General features: G+C 34.9%; 2 protein-coding genes across 4 annotated transcripts in view; one reads left to right on the forward strand and one right to left on the reverse strand.

The window, feature by feature from the left end:
- Positions 1–3853: 3853 nt before the first annotated feature.
- Positions 3854–27036, reverse strand: part of LOC128262008 (polypeptide N-acetylgalactosaminyltransferase 2) — a 29711-nt gene continuing 6528 nt past the window's right edge. For all 3 annotated transcript variants that reach the window (XM_052996016.1, XM_052996013.1, XM_052996014.1), the window contains 6 exons: positions 7922–8197; positions 7148–7359; positions 6912–7078; positions 5856–6543; positions 5068–5240; positions 3854–4868 (listed from right to left, as the gene is read on the reverse strand). In XM_052996016.1, coding sequence (XP_052851976.1) covers positions 4567–4868; positions 5068–5240; positions 5856–6543; positions 6912–7078; positions 7148–7359; positions 7922–8197 — 1818 coding nt within the window. In that variant the 3' untranslated portion in view covers positions 3854–4566. The remainder of the gene's footprint in view (positions 4869–5067; positions 5241–5855; positions 6544–6911; positions 7079–7147; positions 7360–7921; positions 8198–27036) is intronic.
- On the forward strand, positions 11534–12212 carry LOC128262016 (uncharacterized). Its single transcript, XM_052996027.1, has one exon. It carries the CDS (start codon positions 11638–11640, stop codon positions 12112–12114), a length of 477 nt encoding a protein of 158 aa, XP_052851987.1. The 5' UTR covers positions 11534–11637; the 3' UTR covers positions 12115–12212.

Genomic DNA, 27036 nt, shown 5'->3' on the forward strand with positions numbered 1-27036 from the left:
AAAAGGAGCAAATTAAGCTAAGCGGATTTTGATATCGATTACGCATTCATACACACACACACACATAAAGGAAGTGAAAGTGAGAGGAAAGTAGAGAAAGCGAGCTATGAAGTACTGATTGACATCTTTTTGTGCAAACTTCACGTTTAAACTGACTTATAAATTGTTTTTTCTTTGCATACACCAAGAAAAAATTATGGTTTATTGAGAATTTATATCTTTTTATTTTCAGAGTATCTACAACATACAATTTTATTGCAAAAGGGACACTATTTATCTTTGGCGCTATTTAGCATTTAATCTACATTTTATAAGCTCTATATGTTGGTAATTCATTTTCGTTTTGACAAAATTCTTACCATGTCATGATGTCAGGCAAAGCTGACTTAGTAATCCGCTTATGTGTGCAAATTTGGTGCGAACATTGAATAATCAGTCACGCCGTCAACAGACAACAATAATAAATAAGTCATTTGCATTTGTGCCCAGGATGAAAAGGAGAGATTAGGAAAAGCCCTGTTTATTTTGAAGAAATTAGGCCAGTGTAAGGGCAATGAGGTTATTAAATCTTAAAAAGAGCCAAAATGTATTTGACTTTTGTATTTAACTGGCATATAACCAAATTATTTTGTTGTAATCTTATGATTAGGTAAACTTTATTTAAACAACTAAAACTATGTTAGCTTTGTAAGTTTTAGTTGTTTTATTTTTGCTACTTTTCACCTACAAGAATAACACTTATCGCTGTTATGCACTCGACTCCCTAACGTGTTGTTAATTATGTTTCCGGCGGCACTCTGGAAACGACAGACTCATTACTTAGGCAGGACCATGTGCATGAGGTTAACAGCATAAGAACCAAAAATGATTAATGCATGAACTCAGTAGGCAGTGAAAAAATACAAGTAAGTAACTTTAAAAGTTAAAAAGTACAATTTTGATTACACTTCCTATATACTTTTTCGATATACTATTAAAAACATTTAAAACATGGATGTAAGTTTGGTTTAACATGTAATTGAATAACACAAATTATAGTTTAAAGTGTTATAAAACTGCCATTCGTCATTTAGAGCAAGTTTTAAAATTTGATGTTGGCTTAGTTTAATTTTTATATGTATTTAATGTATAATGAGCTTGTTTTACATCGTAGTCGTAGACATTTATTCATGTTCATATACTTCTTTTAAACCCCTATCTAAAATAAACTTTTAAAAATTTGATTTTCGTTTGGTTTAAGGTTTAAAAGTATTTATAAGACAGACTTTCATGCGAAGTGGCTAAGAATTATTTTGTTTTTGAGCACTGGTCATAAAGAACTTTTAATGTTCATACACTCCTTTTAGTAAGCCCAAGTATGAAAGGGTATGAAAAGCCAAGAACTTTAACCACCCGACTCTACCACTTTTCCAGCCCATTGTGATGGCCTGTAAACCTGCAAACCTGTGTTGCAAAATGTCAGCTGATTACCAGAGGAGGGCAGATAGGGAAGAAATGTGTGCTCGTTGGTTATTAACACGCCACGTAAACCGACAGTGACGTAAGACCGACTACGTAACGAAGCAAATACAAATACCCCAGGACTAGACTTCAGGACATCAGGTCGTGTGTGAGTGTGTGGAAGCGGCAGATACTGTTGGGAAAATCAGGAGACTAAGAGCACTGTCGACACCCTGCAGGCAGCGGAAAAGCGGAACGAACTTTCCACGGAAAAGCAACCGGAGAGAAGTATTAACTGCAAGTGGTATTTAAACTAGTTAGGCAACTAATAGCAGGGACAGTAGGTAAAACGGTTGGGCGCAAAGTTGGGCAACTACTTGAGGGTAATTGAAAAAATAATTGCCAATTAATTGCAATTGGTATTAGATTACTGATTGTTATAAATTGTTACCAAGACTTGTAATATTAAAAATACTAAAAAAAAATAGTTTTTAAAGCAGAAGCTATTTGTTTTCCATAGTAAAAACCAACTGATTGGACTAATAACCCCCGGAATACCCTCTAATACTTGGGGGAGTTTAGGGGCAAAAGTTGATGCCCCGTGATAAAACTGCGGAAGCGGAAAAAATGCCGATAGCATCTGCTTGGGGAAAGTGGAAAAGGGAAAGGCAAGCGAACGAGGCTACAAAGGAAGCTGCAGAATGTTTGCCAAGTCAGTTTGGGCCCAACTCTCGGCCTGGAGTTGGCTTCTTGCGTATGCTCGACACACGACACTGTCTTAAATAAGAAAAGCTGGCGGAATAGGGAAAAACTGTTATTCACCTGTCTGCCCACGCAAAAGTACACACACACAGTGCCGCCTCGACAATTTCCCGCCAAATGTGGCAGGGTTTGAGTTTGAGTTTGAGGGGCTTTTTACTTGGCTGGCAGACATAAACGATTTGGAGGGTTAACCTTGTCGCCTGCATTTGCGAGCTGGATGCTAGATGCTGGAGCATCTGAGCCCTCTGCTGTCGAGTTGAGCTTCCGTTCTGAGGCTTCTCGCAAGGATATCGGCTTGTCTTCCGGCTGCGACATCCTTTTGCTCCTGCATTTCTATGATTTTCAGCCAAGTCAAAGGCGAGCAAAGGTTGCGCGTTGTTCTGGTTAACGAGCTGAATGGAGTATCACCAGGTCGGGGAATGTTCTTTGGCATGCTGAGGTATGAAAAGACTTGCTTTCAGAACATTTTTATATATATTTACTGTAGGAAAAAGAGAGCAGAAACTGTGAGGTTCTTGGCACACAATATAGGTAATCCTCTTAATAAGCAATCTGAAGATTTTAAAAGAAAAATAAAACTATTTTTACTTTTCTGCAGCAGAAATATAAAACCTTCTTTATGTAAAAGGTTCTAAATTCCAATTAAATTTTATTTATTTACCATTAACTTTATCCCAATTCACAATATTTCAAGTAGCAGAAAATCCATTAAAAATTTCATCAAGCTACCAGCTCAAATATTTTTCTAGAGAAACCTGCAACCCCAAACAATTTGGCTTATCTCCTCGGGAATCGCTAGAGAAGAGGACACTTTATTTTATGTTATTCTTTATGCAGGGCATGTTTACCTCATCGTAGGCCCTTCGCCATTTTTCTCTGGCCAGAAATAGAAGAAAACCCTCGTTGCCCTGGATTAAAATGTCTTGTGATTTTAGCATTGCTGTGTCATTTTTTAAGCACGACCAAATTAGCGCAACGAACTCGCCCGTAAGTATGCACATGTATATTTTCACGTTTTACGTGACGTATGCGTAATGTGCCAAGTTTTCATCTTGGTCGCCGCTTTTTGTAGTCGTGCCCTGGATGGCAGGCATTTCGGAGTTGAAAGTTAAGTCGTTTAACCTGCATGTGAGGGAAAGCCCAAGTACTTAGCCAGATTTGATGACAGCTGTGCCCCATTTGTTGCCTTCCCGCAGCATGTAAGCAATCACATTAAGCATACGCACTGTTAGCCCCCGATAAAGAACACACTTTGCATTTTGTTTTTAAATGTTTCCATTTATTGTTTTCCTTTTTATGTGTTGCCTCTCTAGTTGATTTAAATTAAAATTTCACTTTTAATCATTAATTTTTTTGTAGTTGTCGAGTATACAAACAAATATACAATATTTGGTTTGTTTTTCCATCTCAATATGTATTTCAAATCATTCGCGTTTTGCCAGCCATTCTAATAAAAAGGAATTTAAGTCACAAAAAAAGGCTCACAATTCAATTCGTTTTTCTGTCTGCGATAAAAAGCAAATAAATGTCTCTTTGAAAACCTAGATGATTTATGCATTCGAAATAACCAATTGGTGGCATTCCACTTTTTTTCTTTTTTCCACTTTGCCTATAATATTTAAATATTTAATACATTTAATCGAAATGTTCACCTTGTTTTTGGCCATCAATAAACATTTAAATAATATTTGTTTCTCAATATATACACATACATATTTCATATATAGTTGTCAATCAATGATTTTAAATGATTTTCACTTAGGTGTATAATTAGAACTAATGATAACATTTCATGTTTAATTTTAAGTACAAGGTTGAGAAGACTCTGAGCTTGGGTATTTAGGTATTTGAAACGGACCATATGTGAATACTAATTTGTGGCATTTTCGTATAGGTCTTAATTGACTTAAATTAATGTGTGTGTGCTGTGTGAGAATGCAAATTAATTACAGTTCGGTTTGTTTGTTTTTTCGTTTTTTTTTCAGCTGCCAAAGTTTTTATATATTATAGTATTATTTCATTTTCATATACGTTTTTATACATATACAAAAAATTAATCAGTCTAAGTACATTTTTTGTATGCCCCTAATGTTGGTTTTTGTTGATTTGAGTTTAAACTAAGGTTGAACTTATTTCATATATATATGCAGTTAATATATAATGTGTGTTTGAGTGTGTGTTTTGTTTTCCGTTCAGCAACAAATCAACATGGATAAATCATTACAAGTACACAGTACAGTACACATACAATCCGCATCGCGTTAGGTTAGCTTTTCTCTCCCATCAACTTGCACATATATCACGACCGATCTGCATTATCCTTCTCTAGTTTAGTTTGCTTAGTCCAAAACCAAGACCTCTTTCTCACGCGTATTTACCAAAGGACCAGCGCTGAGTTCCCAGTGCCGAGTTGCAGTGCTGGGCACTCACGCCCTGCTGCGATTGATCCCTGGAGTCCAGGCACACGTTGATCTTGTAGTGCCGCACCAGACCGCCCTCCCGCATGATCCAGCGCTGATTTTCGGAATCGTCGCACGCCTTCAGCACCACCTGTGACCCCCGGGCAAAGGTCACCAGGGTCAGGCAGAGGTCGTCGTGCTTGATCTCGCCGCGCTTCGAGAAGGCCCACTCCTGATTGCCGCCCGTGTTGTGGCACGGAAAGATTCCTAATAATAAAGAAAATACAAAACAAAATATATCATTTAAATAAAAATATATTTTTGTGTTGGTAAAAAAAACTTTCGTTAAGCATAAAATAAATAAAATAAAATTTTCCTGATTTAATTTTCTTTCTTGTGTTTCTTTCCTCTTTTTCTCTGTTTCGCCTTAATATAAACTTGAGTAACAATATGGTGTTGTACTCACCCACAGTGCCGTCGATTAAGTGGCCCATCGTGTCCAGGCACTCGGTGCTATCCTGTCGGAATTGGCCAACCTCCTGTGGGTCGGGGGCCTGCAGGTCGGGATAGACATTCTCCAGATACCATTTGAAAGGCTTGCAATGCAATTTCTCCTTCAAAGCCAGACGGTCATCAATGCTAAGCGAGGGAAAAGGAAAAACGCACGAGCGTAAGCAATGTAAAATAAATAACTTGGCTAAAGTGTTTTGTGCACTAGAAGAAGAATTTATTTTAAAAGTAAAAATTTATATAATAATTATAACCCTTTATATGAATAGAAATTAATAGAAAATATGCAAAAGTAATTATTAAAAATGATGTTTAAACAAAAAAATTATATATAAACAATCTTAGTTGCCAACAATATATTTTAACCTGTTTATGAGAATAATGATAAAAGTCAAATTCAGGCTTAAAATATTTGTTTAACAATAACAATAAACAATGCTTAAAAAAATATTTCCGATAACACAACTAAAAAATAATATTTAAAGTATATTTGCGAATGTATTTATCAAGAAAATAATACCAATTTAAAATAAATAAATAAAAATAGTAGTAGTAAACGAATATCTTCACTTAGATATACATAGCTTTGTAAATTGTCTTTAAATAATTAATTCCTTGTGTAAACTATTTTAAAGATAACCCATGTTAGATTGTGGATTGTTTCGTGATTTTCTGAATAAATTTACAAAAAAAAATGAATAAAATCTAAACGTTTTTTAGTGTAAGTACTATTAGTGTACTTACTTGCCGAAGGGAATGTTCTTGGCGAGGGGCACGGCGTTGTAGTAGTGCTGCTTGTAGTCATCCATCCAGACCTCCGCGGCACGTCGCGTATTCCGGGCGAAGACGTTGCCGCTTCCGCCGGGGAAGGTGTACGGATGGCGTTTGCGGAAGACGTGACCCACGCGGCTGCAGGGAATGATTTCCAGGCTGCCTCCGCACTGCCAGACGCGGAACGAGATCTCCAGATTCTCGCCGCCCCACACGTCCATTTTCATGTCGTATTTGCCAAGTTTGTTGAAATAGGCCTTGTCGATGACGAACAGCCCGCCGGCAATCATCGGCGTCCTTATGGCCGTGGTGGGGTCATTGTGGCGCATCGCCCGCTCCGATGGACTGAGGTACTCCCACTTGAAGATCAGATTCCAATCGAAACCGCCACGCAAATCGGCCGAGGCTCCGATATACTGGAAGTTGTCCATGCTGATCACATCAATGACGGGACAAACCACTCGACTGGGATCCTCGCGAACGCGTTCCAGCAGCGGTTCCAGCCACATCTCGTTGCACTCTACGTGGCTGTCGAGGAAGGTCAGCACACTGCTCACCGCCGCATCCGCTCCCTTGACCCTTGACCTCACCAAACCCTCGCGCTTGTCGTTGCGAATTATACGCACCTTGTCGATCTTCGCCAGCTCCAGACCATCCTCAGCTGAAATATGCGTTTAAGAAATATTTTAGAATTTGTAAATAAAAAAAATGAATTTATTTTAAGGCGTAAAAGTTAGTTAATTAGTTAGTATCATGGTAATAGAAATACAAAATTTAAAAACTGTTAAAGGAAACGTCTTAATAATTTCAGATTTAAGATGAAATAACAATCAGCATTTTAAGCATAGTTTTTAGCTTAACTTATAGCCTATCATAAACTATATTATGTAAGCCATGGAACATCCTTTAAAAGTATTTCAAGTATTCAAGATGGTTCTTAAATATTTCTGATTTAAGTTAAATTAATTTTCTGTCTAAGATCATATTTTCTTACAAATGGTTATTCTCAAAAATATTAGAACTACTTACGATGATCACTGTAGTCATCAACGAGGACAATTTCGCGTATCAAGTGCTCGGGACTGCGATTAAGGACACTGACAATGGTTCGAAGCAATGTAGATCTGGCCTCATTGTGGAAGGTGATGATGACACTCGTTTCGGGCAGATCTTCGCGATATTTTTTGGTTCGGCACCTGATTTATTAAAACAAAAACCAAAAAATTTATATATCCCATTCCAAAAAGGATGTTTAATAAACCTACATGGGATTTCTAGTGTCGGGTATGTCCCGATTACTGGGCAGAGCATCGCTGGCCTCCTGATTGAATCGATTTCTGATATAGGGATCTTCGCCATTGCGCAGGGCTCCCGCTCGAATGTAGCCCGCCTCATTGAAGTACTCCACTTCGGTGCCACGCCCACTGGGAGCCACTGGTACTCGACCACCAGGTCCACCTGTTCCCCCAGTGAGACCCTGAAAAAAAAGGAATAAGAATTTTTGACATCAGGCTTAAATGTTTATTCCTTTATTCAAAGTTTGTTTCGAACATAATATTTTTTATACTTTTCACTTGGAAAAAGCCTTATAAGTATACATTTGTTTCAAGAACATTAAAAGTTTATTAATACATTTTACTGAAACTAAAAGTTAAATGTTTTATATTTAAATGGTATGAAAATATTCAATCTGCTTATCAAATAAAAGCTTTACTTTCTGAAATATGATATTACTTACAGATTAGAACTTGTTGCAGGAAAAGAATCAAAAAACCTATTTAACATATTAACATATTTTTTAAAGATAATAACTTGTAAATTAAAAAGACCAAAAAAACTGCATTAATTGAATGAATTAAGTTTTTTGAAACACTATGAGCATATTAGTTTATCAGTTTTTTGAAATAAATGGAATTATTTTGGGCTCTAATTTCAGTTTTAATAGATTGGTTTGCCAATCTTTTAAGTTTTCCGACCGTTAATTTAATAGTCAATAAGGCAGTAATCCAAATCAAACCACGTTTCCCTAAAATCCTTACCTGCGATGTCTCCTCCAGAGCCACAATGCCGTGCAACTTGAGGCCGTGGACGGCGTTGCGTTCAAAGTCCTTGACAGACCCGATAAGAATGACATTGCCGCCGGGATCGTCTGCTCCGCTGCCAGCTGCTCCTGCCACCGCTCCCGCTCCCCCACCCCCTCCGCCAGCTGGCGGCCACTGGCGGGCGGTAGAGGCTGCGGCCGCCGAGGAGGAGTCATCCTGGTACTGCTGCATGGCGGTGGCCACCTCACGTAGCCGCAGCGCTCGATTTTCCACCTAAAAGGACACAGAGTGCACGCGGGGTTAGACAATTCTTTTAATTTATTTCTTTAATCTGCGCCACACTGGCGACGTTGACGCCCGTTCGGGGCAATAACTCAACTCAACTGCGAACCATTCGACTGCACTTAGAGAAATACAAAACTTTCATAAATATATACGAACAAAATGAAGAAACATGTAGATAACAAAACTTAAAAAAACGAAAATATATCTTTTAAATTGGACTAGGATAAACCTTAAGTTATTAAAAACTTTGAAAAATAAACAAATAAAGTATCACATTAAATAACAAAAACATTAAGCTACAAAAACTCAAAACTTTTAAGATAAATACAATTGAGCAATCTAATAGTTAAAAATATATTTTTTAAATGAAACCGCATTGCACTTCAAAATTATTATACTTTAAGACTTTAAAAAATAAACAAATCAAAATCTAAAGAAATTGCAAAAAACATTAAGCTTAAATTGGTACAAATTTTGAATGGGACTTGTATTTATACTTGCTTATATAAAAAGTTTAAGCTCAACACATATTTATTTCAAGTGCAAAGGAGAAATCCAAAGGTTTTGGGTTTCGTGCAAGGTTTATGGCAAAGTTTTGCCAAAGTTTTGGCTCGAAACACAACAGAACAGAGCAGAATAGAAACAGAACCGAGAGGCAAAGTATTGTGAACAGTTTTCGTGTTTGCTCCAAGATTAATAATCTATAAATTGCAAATGTTGCCAGCAACGGGAAACCAGAAGCCCAGGCCACGACCACGACCACGACCCAGTTTAAACAATGACCAAGATTCCTCAGCGACACTTGTGCTGAAATAACACGGAAAACCTCTTAGGAGAAAGGCCTGAAACATTGGCGTCGAGTGGCAAATTTAGAAAGTTCTTTAAGACATGAAGATGATAGCCTCTTTAAATTTCGTAAGCATTCAAAATCAAGAAACTCAATAATTTTCATTTATTAGCTTAAGCTTTAATATAAAACCCCTCCCATAAGTAAATCACAAAACCCAGACCTGACAACTTTCGATAAGCAAACGAATAACAAAGTGTCTGGCTCTTTTAAAAATACAGACAATGCAAGGACAACAATGTCACTCAGCAGACACCGAAATAACCTTGAGACCACTCCTAACTCAACCCCACTTAACATGAAGACAATAGATGGGAGTGCATATTTCGGAGATTTTAAGTAAATAATTTATAAGTGCAAACACATTGAGGGATGAAATATTTTAAATAAAAAGGCTGTCGGGTGAAATCTTGCATGTCAAATTAAGCTAGGCATTAAAAGCATATAGAAAAAAATACTTAACGTTCAAAATTGTTGCTAAAGGGCAACATGTTTCAAGCGTAACGAGTGGAAGTGAGAAAGATCCAAAAAAGCAGGCAACAAAGAGCTCTTCTTAAAATTAAAATCACGCATACGCAGCGTGCAACACAAAGTGCCAAAGTCAGCTGAAAAAGAAATCGCTTTCAATACGTTTGCCACACATAAATCAGAGTTAGCAGAGCTCACCCGATAAAAGGGCTCCTGACAAAACTCTTGACAAATAGATTCAACACGAGAGGGCAATTAATAACCGAACCCAAATGAACTAGGGAATGGAACCCTCTTTCAGAGTTCTGAGAAAATTGGGTCACTGTTTGGCGGAGTGAAATGATTCATTTGTCAATTTAGTTGGGTCAGTTAGCCAGCCAAGTAGTCAGTAATAGCGTCATTGAATTGAGTTGGAGAAGCTTTGCTACTTAAATGGAAGCAGATGTTGAATACTCGTCATATTGATTGAGTTGGATTTGGTTTCGAATTGGTTGAAAGCCTTTTTTAGATTTCAATGACTAGTGGTATTATTTGAAATTAGTTGTATTTTTAGTTCTTAATTTAGGTTATGAAATTTGGTTCTCTTTTGTTAAATTGAACTTCAGATTCGGTTGAAATTGATTTTAAAAATGATTTAAAATGTGTTTTGCAGCATCATTTGAAATGACAGCCAATATTCAGAGAAAACAGTCTGAAGATGAAAGTCAAGAGTTCAATTGCAATTACCTCCAGTCAATATGGGTTTTACTTCAAGACCATCCACTGCAATTTCTGAGCTTCACATTACAAACACCTAGAGGCTGGCAGAAACAATCCAACTGGTACCTAAACTGTTCCATAAACAAATCGGATTACGTATACGCAGCGTAAACACAATGAAGCGTGGACCAAGAAGTAAGCCTCGAAGTCAAATGCATTGTGGCAGAACCCCTTCATTGAAGTTAAGCGAACTGTGTGTGTGTGTGTAGTTTCAATTCAAATTTCAATAGTGTCTTAATTAGTTTCATTGTTTGAAGTGGAAACTGGGGACACTGATTGGCCAAACTTTACATGCTAGCTCTAATAACGCACTCCATTTTCAGAGCTTTTTTTTATCCCAAGATGGTAGAAAATAAAAATGCAAACTTTCCTCTCCATTTGCAAATTTATTTGTCCTTTGGGTCCAGTTTACTCCCATTGCAAACCGAATCTATTTATGGATATTCCCGGCAGACCAATGTCTGAAAAATTATACCACTGACGTCAAGGGAAAGACGAAACTTTTTGCCCACGCAAAAAGTTCAAAGTCAAGACTCCATATCATCTACTTCTCGAGCTCATCAGATTCTAGTTTGTCATTAACTTTTTGGCAAAAAACTATCATCAACTTTTGGCGACAAGCTTAACCAGGGCAACAAGTTGCCATAAATGTTTGTCTTTTTTTGGTCATCTCTGCGTTCATTGCTCGAGTTCAATGTTTTGCAGCCAAATGAAAGAGAAATAGCAAAGAAAAGCAAATTGTTTTGAATTGAGTTCAGAGCCATTTGATGGCATTGATTGTTTTTTTGTTTGGGGTCACAGAGAATATATGATTTTTATTGCGAAATGGGGGGAAGATTTTGTTTATTTTTCCATTTTAATGATTTATGCGCAGAGCTAGGATGAAAAGCCACAGAAGCTAAACTCAATTAACTATGATAAACAACTGAAAGCTTAAAATAATAGTATTAATAGCTTTTTGTTTTTGATTTATCTGAACTTTGTTGGATAATATTATGTTTCTAAATAATTTTATTATGAAATTGTAGATATCTTGACTGTTGTTTTGAGTTAAGGGTTTTTAAGTTGTTTCTTTTTTTATTATTATAATTATCTAAATTAAGCTATAATAAATAACTGAAAGCCTAAAATATTTACTTATGAAATTATTTATATCTTAACTGTTGTTTCTGAGTTAAAAGTTTTTAAAATATTTATTTTTTTAAATATGTTAATTTAAAAAAGTATTTAAACCCCAGAAAGCCTTGGAAACGAACTCTAGGAGTTTTTAATAAAATACCTTACAATATAACAATCATCAGGCAGTGCAAATACAAAAAATATCCAAAATTTGATAAGCTGTTACCATTTTGCAATGGCCAACAATCGGAAGGAATCGCAAGAAGAGTTCATGGTAGATTCCCTAATTTTGGATACAACCGAAAACGAGGACCTCAAGACAAATTTCTCCACCGCTTCAGTTATTGATGATATCATCTCCAGATCCCTGGAATCCCAGGCAGTTCCGGTAATGAAGAAGCCATCATCACGCATCTCATTTCGGTCTCTATCTCACATAATAATGATGCTGAATAAGACTTTCAAGAAGGCATCATCATCCGAAAATCAACTTTTGTACGTTCAACCGGAGGATATTGATTACAGGCGTTACCCAGAGGCAATCAAATACTACCAATGGGTCGTCGGTATCCAAGCTAAACGCATCAAAACTTTGGAGCATGACCTTCGAACCCTGGTAAATTTGGCCCGCGAAACCCAAAAAATGCTGGCCGACATTGCAGCCGAGAAGAGGGTCACCGAGGAACGTGGTCATGGCGAGCCTGCCATTTAGCTTTTGCATCATTCCTACTTTTGAACTTTCAGTAGAATCTTGCTTAAGTCAAGAGTTATTATAATCTGGTTATGGCTTTAAAATTGCGTTTTAATGGCTCCAATGGGTTTGCAATGGATTGCAGTTAAGCATCGATTTCTTTAAATTTTTCATAGTAAGATCAACGTTTAGCCCTTGCCTCGGAAATGTATATTGCTAATTAATGTTTTTTTTCACAGTACAGAATTACCATTTTCTAATTAGTGACAATTTTCCGTGTTCCCCAATTTTCTTTTATTGCCATTTTCTTTACAAAATTTTAATTTGCTTCTTTAAGCTGACAGTGCATTGGTTTCTCCCCCTAAATCACTCAACCTTGGCCACTATTTGGTTTTATTTTGCTGTCTGTTTGTTTGAACGAGAGTAGAGCCGAGATTTCTTTAATCTTGGCTGGGGCTTCGTGTTTTTCCCACTTCTCCATGGTCTGGGTATCTGAGTATTTGAGTCTCTGACTCTGAGCGTGTGCACTCTTCCAGCTGAATGATTTTCACATCGAAAGAGCTCCTAACTGCATAATTTAGTAATTGGAACGTATCAAATTTAGTTTTCACCCAAACAAGAAAATGGGAAGAAACGAAACAGGCGAAGTTTTATCATTTATTGCAATCTGTTTCGGGTTTTCCGTTTCTTTTTTCTTTTTTTTTGCATTACATTACAGCTTTTATTGGGGGGAGCCACACCCAAAAAAAAAAAACCAAGAAACAACAGAATTCAATTAAAAGTCTATGCACGCCATTTGGAACCGAAAATATTGACAAATGCTCCTTCTGTCGGCAGGCAGAAAAACAAGCATTGAACTCGAACTCTGATAGAAATTGTTTATGCCACATGTCATGGGCCCAGAAATCTTGTTATTCAGTTGGTTTGTTGGCCAGACATTTTTTGGGCCAAAAAGGGTTGCATTGGCATAATCATAAAAGTTGTCCCACAAAGTTTTATTGAACACCGAATTTTGTGGTGAATATAAATTAAAAGGTTTGTCACATGTTATAAAAAGGCTATATTATTATTTTAAGATAAAACATATTTACTCTTCTGCGTTATGAAGTTCAACTTTCGACAGTTTTACTGGCAGGCATTTCCTCTTTTATATTAAGCAACTATTAATGATTGATTATAAAATCAGTTTATGGCTAATTTCCCCAAGAACAACAAGAAATGGCATTGAATTTAAATTAAGTGGTTCAGGAAACCATAAAGTTACAATGCTTTAAATTGTTTCAAAATTCAAAGTTATAAAATCAATCTTACACTGACAACAAATTTAATAATATTAATGTATATTATTTAAAATATTATTAAATGCAAAACAAATTAAATAGCATGATTTAATAATAAAATATTTAAATTCATTTGAAAAATATAAGTTCTAAAATAGTTAAAATTTAATTTGAATGCATTTTATTTATTTTAACTATGGTTTAAATTTTAATTTATTTCTCAGATAGAACGTTTTAAGAAATTTTAATACAATACTTTAATATTTTAAACCGCAATGAAAAAAAAAATGTTTAAATTGAGTAAAAAATATTTGGATTTACTACCTTTTTTTTACAAGTATTTGAATAACTTTGGTTCATAAAACAATATTTACAAAAAGTTAAACTTTCGAGAGTTTCACTTTCAAGCATTTCATACTTTTTATTATCCAAACGTTTTTCACCAACTTTACTCAAATCTTTAACGATTGAATGTAAAACAAAGGTTTGTCTATGTTTAATTTCCTAGATCATCAAAAGAAAAAAGATTTCTATCTACTTTAAATGACATTTTGCGGACCAGCAACAGCCATCAGTTTAATGTCAACAAGAAGATGGCTGGTGATGAGTCAATGGCTAGACAAAGTGGTAAATTTGGAAGAAGTGAGCTCAACGAACCGTGAAAGCGGCTCGAATCCTCTGAGCAAACAGAAACATAATTATCTGTTATGTTTGGCCCACACCAGCGATGGATTGACCCAACAAGTTAATGGGAAAACTCACATGTGCCACCCGGTCTACCGTTTTCCACATTTGCCACATTTGCCACACCTCCCCGATTTTCAGTTGATGGGCGATTGTGTGTGGTGGCAAACTGCAGTTGCGTTATGCAATATGCAACTCTTCTGTGGCATGGAAAACCAAATTGTGTGCCATGCCAACCAAATTGCGGCCGCATCAGCAGCAGCAGCAACAATTGCAAATTGTTTTGGTAGCTAAATTTGTGTGGCATCTTCGTTGTCTTTCGGTTTTTTGTTTTTTATTTTTTATTTGTTGTTATTTGGTTAGCTTCCTCATGACAGCAAACTGCAGCGGGCTTGCAAAACTCAATTAAATACCAAATATATAGTTATTTGTTTTTGTGGCCAGGCTTTGATCTTCCTTTTTATTTCTGCTAAGGTCAGGCCGTAAATCAGTCAACAAAACGAGCTAACGTAGTTATTGTTATTGGTATTATTCGAATGGAGCATATTATATGGTTGCCAATTACAGAGATTGTCTTGAAGATGGATAATGTTTACTATCTGTTTGTGGGAAAAACGATGTATGTCTTTGACCATTATTATTGTTTTTGTTTGGTTTTCTTAGGGTGGTATTTATTGCGATATGCTTTATAAAAACTCAGCACTTTTAAAATATAAAGTCACTTATGTTTACTATCTGTTTTTGGAAAAACCAATTTAGGTTTATGTATTTATTATTATTATTACTTTACAAGCCAATAACAATGGTTTACAATTTGAAATCTGTCTGCTAAGCCAGCTTTTTCCTACCAATTTCTGCAAATGATTTAAAAATACAAGTTCAATTTAGTTTAAAGATGAAGTAATTAATTCTTAAAACTCCCTGCTGTCAACAGAAGTCATTTGCACACTTTTATTAACGCATAAAAATATATATTCCATTTAAAATATAAATTCAATTTAGTTCAAAGATGAAGCAATTTCTTCGTACACTTTTAAAATCACTTTCAGGCAAATTCGGTATTTTTCAATAAGTTAAAGCTATGCCTTTTTCGATAAACGATATTTATTTCTGCACTTCATTATTATTTGTGTTTAAATAACCAATAATAAATAGATTACTTAGGCTAAGAATCTTTTTGCTAAGCCTGCATTTTCTCACCGTTTTCTGCAGCTGTTTTAAAAATATAAATTCACTCTAGTTTTAGGAACAAGTAATCGTTTCGCGGCGGGCCACCGAAGTCATTTCAACACTTTTATTACCATTTTCAGAAAATTCAGTTATTTCCAATTAAAGTTAAAGCTTTCTCAAAAATTGTTTTCCTTTTGTTTGTTAATATTTAATTATGCATTTTATTATTATTACCAATAACAAATGGGTTTCTTAGGCTATAAACCAATTGCTAAGCCTTCTTTTTACCACCGTTTTCTGTAAACTATTTAAAATATAAACTCACTTTAGTTTTAGGATGAAACAATCATTTCGCGGCGGGCCACAGAAGTCATTTCAACACTTTTTATTAACACTTTCAGGCAAGTTTTGTATTTTCCAATTAAAATTAAAGCTTTGTCAAGAGAGTGTTTGCCGTTTGTGTGCCTCGGAGGCCTCTAGATCCGCATAATAGCCGTAGGGGCCACAAACATTTTGGGGAGCATCATTTGCAGTTAGTGGTCCAAGCAGATGAGGCTGCAATAAATTGCAAGTTGCAGCCGGGTGGCAGCTGTTGCATGTTTGAGGTTTTTGGGGCCTGTGTGTTTGTGGATGTTTTTGGCTACGAACTGCCACTGTGAGCGACTTTGTCTAAGTGCCTCACATCCAAGCCCCTGCCATAAAACCCACAAGACAAGGGGCTGCGACAAGAGATCTCTTCATAAAATATATTGAAGTGTTTTACATAAACTGTGTCGGTCGTCGGTCTTCTGGGTAACCAGACAATGGCTTACTGCATTTCGCCACGCCTTCGAGTTTAACCTTTGACTTTTCCGAAAAGAGAAATGAGAGAAGAAAATCAATTAAGGCCAACTCAGAAATTAGCCCGAGAAATTCACGCCTTACATCCATTAATGCATTTTATAATCAACTGGTGGCCACAAATTTGGGTCATCCATTAAAGCGGACTTGAACCGTAGTCATTTGAACAACTATCACAAATTGTGGGCTCTGATATTGCTCTTTTTCCCTTGCTTTTCCTATTATGTCAGTTTCTGGCTGTCTCTGTTTGATTGTTTTCCATTTGGTCTGGCTTTGCCTCCGAATCGGAATGGGTGACTCAGATGTAGACTTTTCAATGATTAAGCACAAATAGAAGTCCGGCAGCTGGTAACGCCCTCGAAAAAAGACAGATAAAGAAGATATTCAGATAGACACAGTGGCACAATTACCCTCATAAATATGATATCTTATATAAAAAAAATGTGTACCTACTGACTTGCTTAACATATACATATATACATATATAAGTAAGTTTCAGTATAAGAAGTGAATAAAACATTTGTTTTTTTGAGGTTTAAATTTAAGCATTAATTTATTGGCAATAAGAACTTATATAAACAGAACACTTTAAAGTATTTAAAATTTTAATGTATACTTCTTTTTTTATACAAAACCTTTGACAAAAATACCTTTTTTAACTTTTAATGAGTATTAAATCGTTAATATATTCATATATTCATATATTATATATTCAGCCACTTCTGTAACTTGTAAATTAGAATGTGTTATAATAATAATAATAATATAAAACCATTCAAGTGAGTAACATATTTGTTTTGTTACCACTTTTTAAGTAATCAAAAGCTTAGCAGATGTGATTAGCCACTCCATTTTATTTTACGCACTCAAAATTTAAACTTCATAAATAACTTTGGCAACTAAAATTGGTATTTATAGCTCAAATAATAATATTGTTTAATATTTTTTATATAGTTTAAGTTCAGTGTGCGATTTGGGAGGCCGGCACATGTCATCAGTCAGGCCACAGTGAGCTCACTCATGGCTCATGGTCTGCTCTGGGATATACAATCGCATGCAAAGAGATACATTTGAGACAGTTCAACAATCGGTTGATGGATGCACTGTTTGCAGAGTGGAGGACAAATTGCCAGCTACTGGCGACAATCGGAGCAAAAAAAAAATACATATAGAAAATAGAAACGACAAATGTGTGGACACATTAATATATAGAACTTTATCTCGCTTCTTGTTGCAGTGCCATTTGTTCCATTCTAACTAGAAACTATTTGCCTCGGGTGAAATTTATACAAAATATAATACAGTTGATCACAAAAACCATCGAACGTGGTCATTGCGGTAGTTATTTGCACTCGAAATTGGTGTTCATTCAATTCATTTGGCAATGTTTTAATTAGTTTATTAGCAATCTCGATGCGGCTGAATACTTAACCGCTTTTCGATAAATGAGCCAATGATTGAGCGATAATGAAGCGGATTAAACATTTAAATTGGCGCATTGCTGGTCTTTTGTGAACGAGGTTTATTTGCCAATCAAAAAAGTATAATGCATTATTTCCCCAAGTAGGTTCAATAGAATCAGTTGTGAATTTTTAAAATCTTAATATCCCATTTTAATTAACTTTTGCCAAGCTTAAATTGAATGATTGATTTAAGTACAGGAATTAGCGAGGGATAAACAAGTAATTATATGTAATGATAATGTAATTTACAAGAGGAGTTAAACATACGTTTCCAAAAGGTGGTTTAAAATTTAATTTATATTTTGTATGAGATTTATAAAATTCGTGCGGTTAAACATACAATATCAAAAGGTGTTTTTAAATTTTATATGATTTTTTTAACAGAGATAAATGTTATTAATGATACTCATTTATATTTTTCAAGAGGTGTTTCTTAAGTTTATTTAAATTGTTTGTCAGAGATAAAAAATTAGCGGGGTAAACAATTTATTAAATATTATAATATTGTAATTTATAGCAGCAGATAAACAAGAGGAGTTTCTAAATTTCTTAAAATTTATTTTTGGAGATAAATATTTAAATGGCTACAAGTTCAACCGCAGACAAAAGCAATCACTGCTAAATGTTCGATGTTTGCCCTTTTCCCCTCGGATCAAACAAGCCAAACAACAGAAAGTCAACATCTACAACTGTTGGCCATAAAAAAAGGAGAAGCAAACCAGAAAAAGCCAACAGCTGAACACAAAGCGGAGGTGAATGCCACTACTTAAGTGGCTGAAAATGTCCGAAAATCGCAATGTGCAATGTACAATGTACAATGTACAGCAAAAATTAAGAAAGAAAAGCCCGCCAGGCAGTTTTCGTATTCAACTGGCTTCGAGGAGATAAAATAAAATAAAAAAAAACGAACGGAATACGAACGGTTGCCCGACAATTGGCGACAGTATTACATGCATTTGAAATGTCTTCGGTTGGACTTTCTCGACTTGTTCAATTGTCATTGTCTGCATTTGCCGTTCAAAACTGGTACTTTCACTTGCTTTTGGCCTGCGCTTTAAAGTCGCATTCAAATGATCATCTTTAAATTGACATTTAAATGTATTTCGATCATGAGTCACGAAAGAAGGTCTCGTCGGAATTAAAATGTCAAAGTGGTTTTTGAGTTGGTTTTAAATGAGCCGCGAGAAAGCCGGGTAATAAACGGTTGTGTAGGAATCGAAAGGCATGGGAACTTTATAAAAAATATGTCAAGAGGGCGTTTTTTGAATAATAAAATAATCCATTTATAAAAATTTGTTAGCCACGTGAAATTTAAATTAATTTTTATTGATTAACTTGCTACTTGAAAATATATTTTTAATGAATATGTCTATAATATTTTCTAATATAAAATATACAATAAAAGTTCCCAAAAAAAAAACAGTATAAAGCACTAAAAATCATTTATAAAGTAGGTAATCCTTTTCCAATTTTTTAACTTTTCTATTTGTTAAGCTAGTAATATTTCCCCCAATCTTAGAATTAAAATGCAAAGAAATTGAAAACACAAAGTTGGAATATCCGATGAAATATATCATGTATACCATTGCTGTAGCTCCATAAACTCATTTTAGTTGGCAGTTTTAAATAATAATAGAAATACCATGATTCCAATACATAGGTGTTATTAATTTAATAATTGTAATGAAGTTTTTACTGCATCATTTGAAGGTCATAACATACTTTATAAAATGTATATGGGTTGCTTTCTGACCCACTTTCAAGCAGCATCCATTTCCCCCAACATTCCCACGCCCCTCACCCTTTTTTTTTTGGTTTCCTAACTCTGGCATCTGCCCATTATTAAATAATAATTATTTAATACCCAAAAAAAAAGACATACAATTATGATGGCAGTGTTTTTTTTTTTTTTTGGTCGTGTTTGTTTCTGTAATCGCCGGCAAGTAGCACTTAGCCAGAGTGTTGTTACTTTTTGCCTTTGTTTTCCTTTTCGGTGGCTTGTGGGCGCCACTGGACTCCCTCATCATGCGAGTTGTTAACTGGTTGTTATTTTGTTGCTTTTGTTATTTTTTTTTGTTATTTTGCCGGCATTGCAGGTCTTCTCCTTTTCGTTGGCATAATGAACTTGAACTTTATGACGCAAAACACGTTAAGTTGACGTACCCAAGTGACGAGTGTTGGGCAAACAACACGGTGTCCCCTTCGCCAAATACATCTCTTGTGGCGTTTTATGCTTATTTTTGTAACATTATTTTTGAGACGAGCCTCGGTTAAGTGATGTTAGGTCACTTGGTTGGAGATTCATGAGGTTTGCGTGTTAGTTGGCCAAGTGGGTAAAGGTCAAACATTTGGGTTTTTAAGATTTTGTTTAATGGTTTGGGATCATTGCTTAAGGAGATATGTTAAGACCTTGGTTTGAACTTTATTATTGGCTTTGGCTTTAAGATATCTTTTGAAGCTTATTTAAAATGTATTTTAAAAACACACATGTAATTTAAATCTATCTTTGTTTCTTTCCTTTAACTCTTAAACATATCTCTATATTTATCACCTGACTTCTTTCCTTAAACTCTTGCTTTTTGTCTTGCTCATGTGAACATTTTTATTGGTAGTTCAAAGTTCTTCGTGTTCGAAATCCACAAAAGAAATTACTTCCTTGGCCACATTTATCATTGTTGAGCCATTTTTGGGTCTCTGCTGCTGGCCGCAATAGGAAGCAGACCAAACAAGTTGTAAAATAACAATAAAAATCAGCCAAACGAAATTGAAAGTGGTCCGGAGGCAACTACCAAAAGTATTGGCAATAGCGATGACAGCGTGACCGGTTGGTATTCAAGAAAAAAAATATTTGGAAATTCACAAAATAGCTATACAAAATAATTAAGAATATTTTATTGGAAATATGTCGTTAGATTTAATAAAAATTTAGAAAATTTCTTTACTGATGATATTATAGATATATATATTTATTATGTATTATGTATTATGTATTATCCCATTTTGAAAAGGCATAACTCTTAAGGTTTCTAGTTTAATTTTTTTAAGCAGTTAAAGAAACGTCTTCCCACAGAACATACTATTCCAAAAAAGCACTCTTATTTATATATAAAAAATACAGACTGAGCCCCAGGCGTCAAAGTCAAATATATCTGCTAGCATAAACTAATATGAAATTCAATACATTTTTTTACTGTGTATTTCGACACCAGCAGATCAGCGATTAAGGTGGTGCTGGAGACCACAAGCGAAACCAGACGACCTTGTGCCGATGCGTTGGGTTGCGGTTAAGTTGCGTAATGGATGAGAGCAAGAAAAAAGCTGGAGAAGCGGCAGCAGCTGCCAAAGTAGCTGCGGTCTTGGCTGCACAGGCGGCCAAGGCAAAAGCGGCCACAGCCGCAGAAGCGGCCAAGGAAAAGGCATCCACAACGGCAACATTGGCCAAAGAAAAGTCCACGGAGTTGGCCAAAAAATAATGAAACTGGCAGTTGCAGCAGCCATAACAGCGAAATAAAATGTTGCAACACCGAGAAAAGGAACAAAACTAGCTGCAACATACAGCTCATTGGCAAAATGTATTTCGGCAAACAATTTAGCACTTTTCGCAGCTACAATAAAAGCTGCAAGGAATAAAGCAACATTCAACATTATTACACTGGTAAAACCTACTTGTTAAACATCTTATTAAGAATGAAAAAAATACATTTTTCCTTAAAGTCTCAATTGCTTTTTTTAGAATTGATTTAATATGCGTAAACTCAAATTAAATTAAACCATATTCAACTTAATTACAACACATTTAAGAATAGTGGTACAAGATTTTAATATTAATATTTTTCTCGGTAATTAAAATATTTTAACATTAAATCAAGTCATTTTGTATGCATTGTATTTTCTGTTATGCTTTTATATTTTATTAATATATGCAACCAAAAACTATATTTTATATTATAATTTTATATTTCATTTATATATAAAATTTAACATTTATAATTCTTTACCCAGATATTTATTTTTACTATTTCATTATAATCTATTTTATCAGTTTATCAGCTGGAAAACGACAGCAGCAACTGCGACAACATCAGCGAACACAGCAGCAACATCAGCGAACACAGCAGCAACATCAGCAACATCCCCCGCAGCAACACAAAGCCGGCAGCAATACAAAAAACAACAGCAGCAGCAGATGGTCCAATGAAAAACAAGGGGTCAGAGGCAAAAATGTAGGGATAGATAACTGGTTTAGCCCAGGCCCATTCAAAAATTGATATCCATAGCCGGTTGAGCGAGAAGATTGTCATTTACGTGGACTGTGACCCCTAGTCTGGCAGCCGGAACCCCCTTCTCCTCTCAAATTAGTCAAACAAAATCAAAAGTCAGGCATGTCTGCAGATAAACATCGTTAATTATTCATAGTAAATCAAAGCGCTCACCAAATGCCAAAGAAGCAACTGAACTTTGTAAATACAACTGGGCGGCTTTGGATTGGGCAGTCTTGAGTTGTTCTGAGCAGGCCAGTTGTCATTGACAGCCGAAACTTAAAAAGTACAAGACGAGTTTTGCGATAAAATGCTAATTTGCCGATTGGCGAAGAGAACTGTCATTAAATGGAAATGGATAGATAAATTGGTACAGGCTTTTGAGTGACCTGGTGTTCTAGGAAATATGTTGTTTAAATGTTTTAAATATGTAAAAATGTATTAAATTTAGAACTGTCATTAAATGTAGATGGGAAGGCGACTAAATGACCTGGTGTTCTTAGAAATTGATAATTACACACGAATAAAATACTCAAATCAGCGTAAAATGTGAAAAATTGGGCTTAAAATATGTATATTGGATTTTTTTTAATTTAATAATTGATAGGTTCATTTCTAACGAAGTAAAGATTTTCAATTTAAAGTTCTCAAGGTTCTGGCATGCAAAATATCGTAATGTGTACACCAGAACGTTTAGAGTATTTTATTTTGGATTTTTTTCATTTTAATTTATATTATGGTTTGGAATTCTAAGCCTATTGACAGCATATATATAAAAATTAATGAGATTATATACCTATTTTTTACTATATAATCCAAGTGACAGCATAAAATTGAAATGGGATGATATTAAATACACTTTTTTCTGTGTAGATTATTTAGAGCAGTCGGTTCCCAGAAAACTTCAAAAAAATTTCCAACGAAGTCCACATTTTCAAATTAAACTTATCAAAGCTCTTTTATCACTCCGCTTTCGTCATTTTGTTTCACACTAATTATTATCCAGCATAAAAACCAGTTCGATTTCAGAGTTCGATTCACAGCCTTCTATTGAACTTAATTGAAATTAATTTCGAGCGTTTTCAAGAGCAAATTACTTTTTTGCTGGATCTTTGGCATTCTTTTGCAATGAGTTTTTTTAGTTTTTTTGTTCTCAGCTGGCTGGTAATGCGATGTAGATTGTCAACCAGAGCGTAACTTGCTCTGTCACGCAAATTTAAAGTTGACTTTTTTCTCCGCTGCCATTCAGATTGAGTTTTTTGTATATGGTGTATAGTGGTGTTTTTTATGGTCCACTCTGTGAAAATTCCGAGCTATAAATCGAATTCATGAGGCGTTAAGGTCTTCGAAAGTATTTTATTTTGAACTTGAAATATTTATAACACTTTTGGGTACTCTTTCCCCCCCCCATTTTTCAGCAAGGCCATTAAAGTTAAATGACTGTCGTTATAATAGATTTTTCGGAGTGCTAGTGCTGCATGTGAGCAAATCGAAAAGTAAACTTCTGAGAAAAGTTTCTAGCTGAATTTGCATATATAAAGGCTTCGTTTGCATATGAGCAACGATGCTGGAGCATCGTCGAATGTCAAGCAGGTGGAAATTATAGCGATGTACAGGCAATACACATGCTTAAAGTGCGTTGCAAAACTATAGCGTAGGAAATAGTTTCCCAGGGCACAAAAGAAGCTTTAAGATATAAATTTATATAAACCTGGATAAAACAAAGTTACTTCTTAACATTAAATGCAAATTAAGTACATTGCATTTTCTTGTAAATCACGTTTCTTCACTGTTCTTTAATTAAATCTCTTTAAAACATGAGTAAACCCATTCGTGACCTCGATGAAAGTGGACAACTTTGCCAACAAAAGAGAAAGTTTAATTTTGAACTCTATTTTGAGAAGCTGCGGGAATTCCAAACGGTTAACCAAAGTAATTAACGCACGTAAAGAAAGAAGGCCAACAGAAGAAAAGGCAAAAACTAATCAATCGGTTATGTAACCAACACCCCGCTGTTAACAATTAAATGAAATTAAATGTGTGATTGACTTGTGTGCACGTTTTTTGTGATTTATTTCCCATTCAAAATCATTTGAAGCCCTCGTTTTGAGACGGGCGTGAGATGGCATAAAACTTGGATATGTTTTTTATGAATGAAATGTCATTGAATCGCAAGACTGTAGATGAAAGATGTAAGCCATCGATCGGATGACTCTAAAAATGGAAGTCATTGGCCAACTGGATAAGAGTGCTGTGAGCTAAAGATGGCTTTTAATGATATAATTCACTCAATAACTTAATAAAAAACTGTACTTTATATAATGCATTTGGTGATGACAATTTTCGCTTGTGCGTAGACAAATTCATCTTTCTCTTTGAAAAATCTAATGATAACCTAACACTAAAAGGTATCTTTATCAATAAAATTATAAATATTTCCACTTAACTGGTTCAGTATGACTTTAATCCACAAACAAAAACAACTGCAATCTTTTTAAAAAGTCAAGAATCTATTATTATTATACAAAATTCGTAATCTATCTTTTGATAATGTCAAATCTTACACACTCGACAGATCAGCATGCAAGCATTATCTTATCGTAAAAGTTTGTAGGTTTAATTTGGTCTGAAATAAATAAACGAAGCACGGGTAGTGGACAGCTTATCAAAAGTGGGAAATACAACTAAAAATAAAATTATTAAAAAACCAATGACCAGTGAGTGCAGTGAGTGGACTGTGGCTGCATTTCCTGCCTTTCATTCGCAGCGCAAAAAAATAAGGAAAATAAATCAAGTTTACATGAAAAATTATTTCGGTGTGGTGGCAAAAAGAAGATGATTGCTATGGGGGGTTTAACAAAACGAGGGAAAAACGAGGACCACAAGTGGCTGGAACTCCGCTTTTGAGCATGTCATCATGATGATGATGATGATGTCGAGGCGAGCGCAATGTTCGCATTTGCACCATAATCGGCTTCATTTGTGCAGATTTACGTTTCAATATTTAAACACTCTACTTTGCTGCTGCCTTCTCCCTTAATTATCATTTTCCACTATTTAACAATTGTAAGTGATCAAAAGTGTAATTAACAGAGCTTTATTGAATTGGTTTTTCACACTTGTTAAACTGTGTGTACATAGATACAGTTCAATGAAAATGGTTTCACCAGCAAAAACAACAATTTTCTCCATTCTTGGGCGATTTTTGTAATTCAAAAAATTCAATGAAAATGGTTTCACCAGCCAAAACTACAATCAAATAAAGATTTTTCCCTGGCCAATTCCATATAAGTAATTCCTATTTTGCATATCATATAATAGTGCATCTTTAAATTGTTATTCCTCAAAAACTCACGTTTAAATCTGATAACTCCATTTCCAATTTATCGGTTGTCTCAAAAAGCTTTTAATATAATTTAATACTTTTTTGGGTTGTTTTAAAAAATGTTTACGCTTTTTTAATAGCATAAAAAATTGTTGCAGATAACAGCAAAGGCTATGAATGGCAGAACATCTCTCACAGTGGTCAATAAATTTAAAGGCTTTTTTGCTTAACACATTTAAAACGTTATAGAAAAAATGTGCTGCATGCTATGTTTTTGCCACCCACTATTACTTTGCGATGCCTCTTGTTTTATTTATTTTATGTTTGTAATTTTATGTATGTAATTTCCCTACTCTCCACACGCTAACAAAAAACAAAAAAAATATATATTTGAAATTTCTGAAATAAATTGACATTTCGCCTCGTGTGAGGGTGCATTTCTTCCTTGTCGTGCTGAAATATATATTTATTTTTTCTGCAGAAAAAAAGACAAAAGACAAAATAAAAACAAAACAAAAATTGCCGTTGCTCTTGCTGGTTGGATAAAAAAATAAACACAAAAAAACCAAATTCAATTGAAGTACACGTGTGTCGGAGACAAATACAATTTTCAGCAACCACATAATAAAGTAAGTATAAATTCCAGACATAAACGGAATAGGTTGAAAAGTAAAATAGATAGAAAATGAAATGGATTTTTGTAGTGGTATATTATTGGGTGTAAGAAACTTGAGAAAAGGTGGAACGTAATGGTATTGTTTTGACTCAATTCATGTGTCCTCCAGAATGTAAAATAGTATTACGCATAGAGATAATTTTTATTTGTGTACTTTATTCCGCAACTTTTGATAAGTATATGATATACACAAATATACCTTTTTGCAACCCAAGCCGAATTTCTTAATGAAATTTTATAAGGTGTAAGAAACTTGAGAAATGTTTAAAAATAACACGCATTATTATTTGTACTAAATAATGTAAAGGGGTATCACGCATAAAGATAATTTTTATTTGTTTACTTTTGTGACACCCAAAAATAGTATTTTATTTTATGCTCTAAAAACTCATCTTCTGATAAGAAGACTCCCACAAAAATACCTTTTTGCCACCCCAAAACTGTCACACTTTCCCTAATAAATAACCAGAAAATGCTAACAATAGTATATGCGTTTTATTATATGACTGGAAACTGACAAGCCGAAAAAACTTAATTAAAACTTGTAAAGTAAGCGACAAAAATACAGGTGGGCAAGTGATGGTGATGGTGGCACCTGGCGATACGTGGGGCTAATTACGAGGTGGGTGAGAGGGTGTGAATGAAGAAAAAAGAGAAAACAATGGGTTATCCAGCTGGTGGCAGGCTACTATATACGGTGGCAATCCAATAATTACTATGCAGAGCGGCATACGCAACGGACCTCTGCGATGCCATCATCGAAATATTCGTTAAAAAGATGATAATGACGATGACTCGAACGGAAGAGGAAGGAAGCTCTACTGAAGGGTGGGTCCGTTTTAAAGTTGGAGTAACTTTTTTTTTCCAGGTATTGCATGATCCGAAAAGCAAGCTTAAAAAAGTGCTAGCCATTCACCATGTTATAAAGACAAAAAAAGGAAAGAACACCTGATGGATAAAAGTAAGACAAAAAGAAAATGAAAGTGAAGCAGTAGAAGAATGTGGGAGATGTGAATAAAAGAGATAAAGTGCACCCTCTCTACAATAGAGTTACAAATACAAAGAAAACAATATATTAATGACTATAATGATTATAATATAATATAGTATAATATAGTATATTCAATCGATTTGTATCTTAATGATAGACTTTCCCACTTTCGGAGTAAATACAAAACATTTTAAACAGTCGATTCCTAAACAGCTAAAAACGAATTTGTTCACAAAAGTTTTTCCAAATAATACA

This window comes from Drosophila gunungcola, unplaced genomic scaffold (genome assembly GCF_025200985.1).
Source record: "Drosophila gunungcola strain Sukarami unplaced genomic scaffold, Dgunungcola_SK_2 000001F, whole genome shotgun sequence".
In the NCBI taxonomy this organism is placed as follows: domain Eukaryota; kingdom Metazoa; phylum Arthropoda; class Insecta; order Diptera; family Drosophilidae; genus Drosophila; species Drosophila gunungcola.

Bases quoted from the DNA above. Each gene is read 5' to 3' on its own strand.
- LOC128262016 (XM_052996027.1), top strand. From the start codon at position 11,638: ATGGCCAACAATCGGAAGGAATCGCAAGAAGAGTTCATGGTAGATTCC.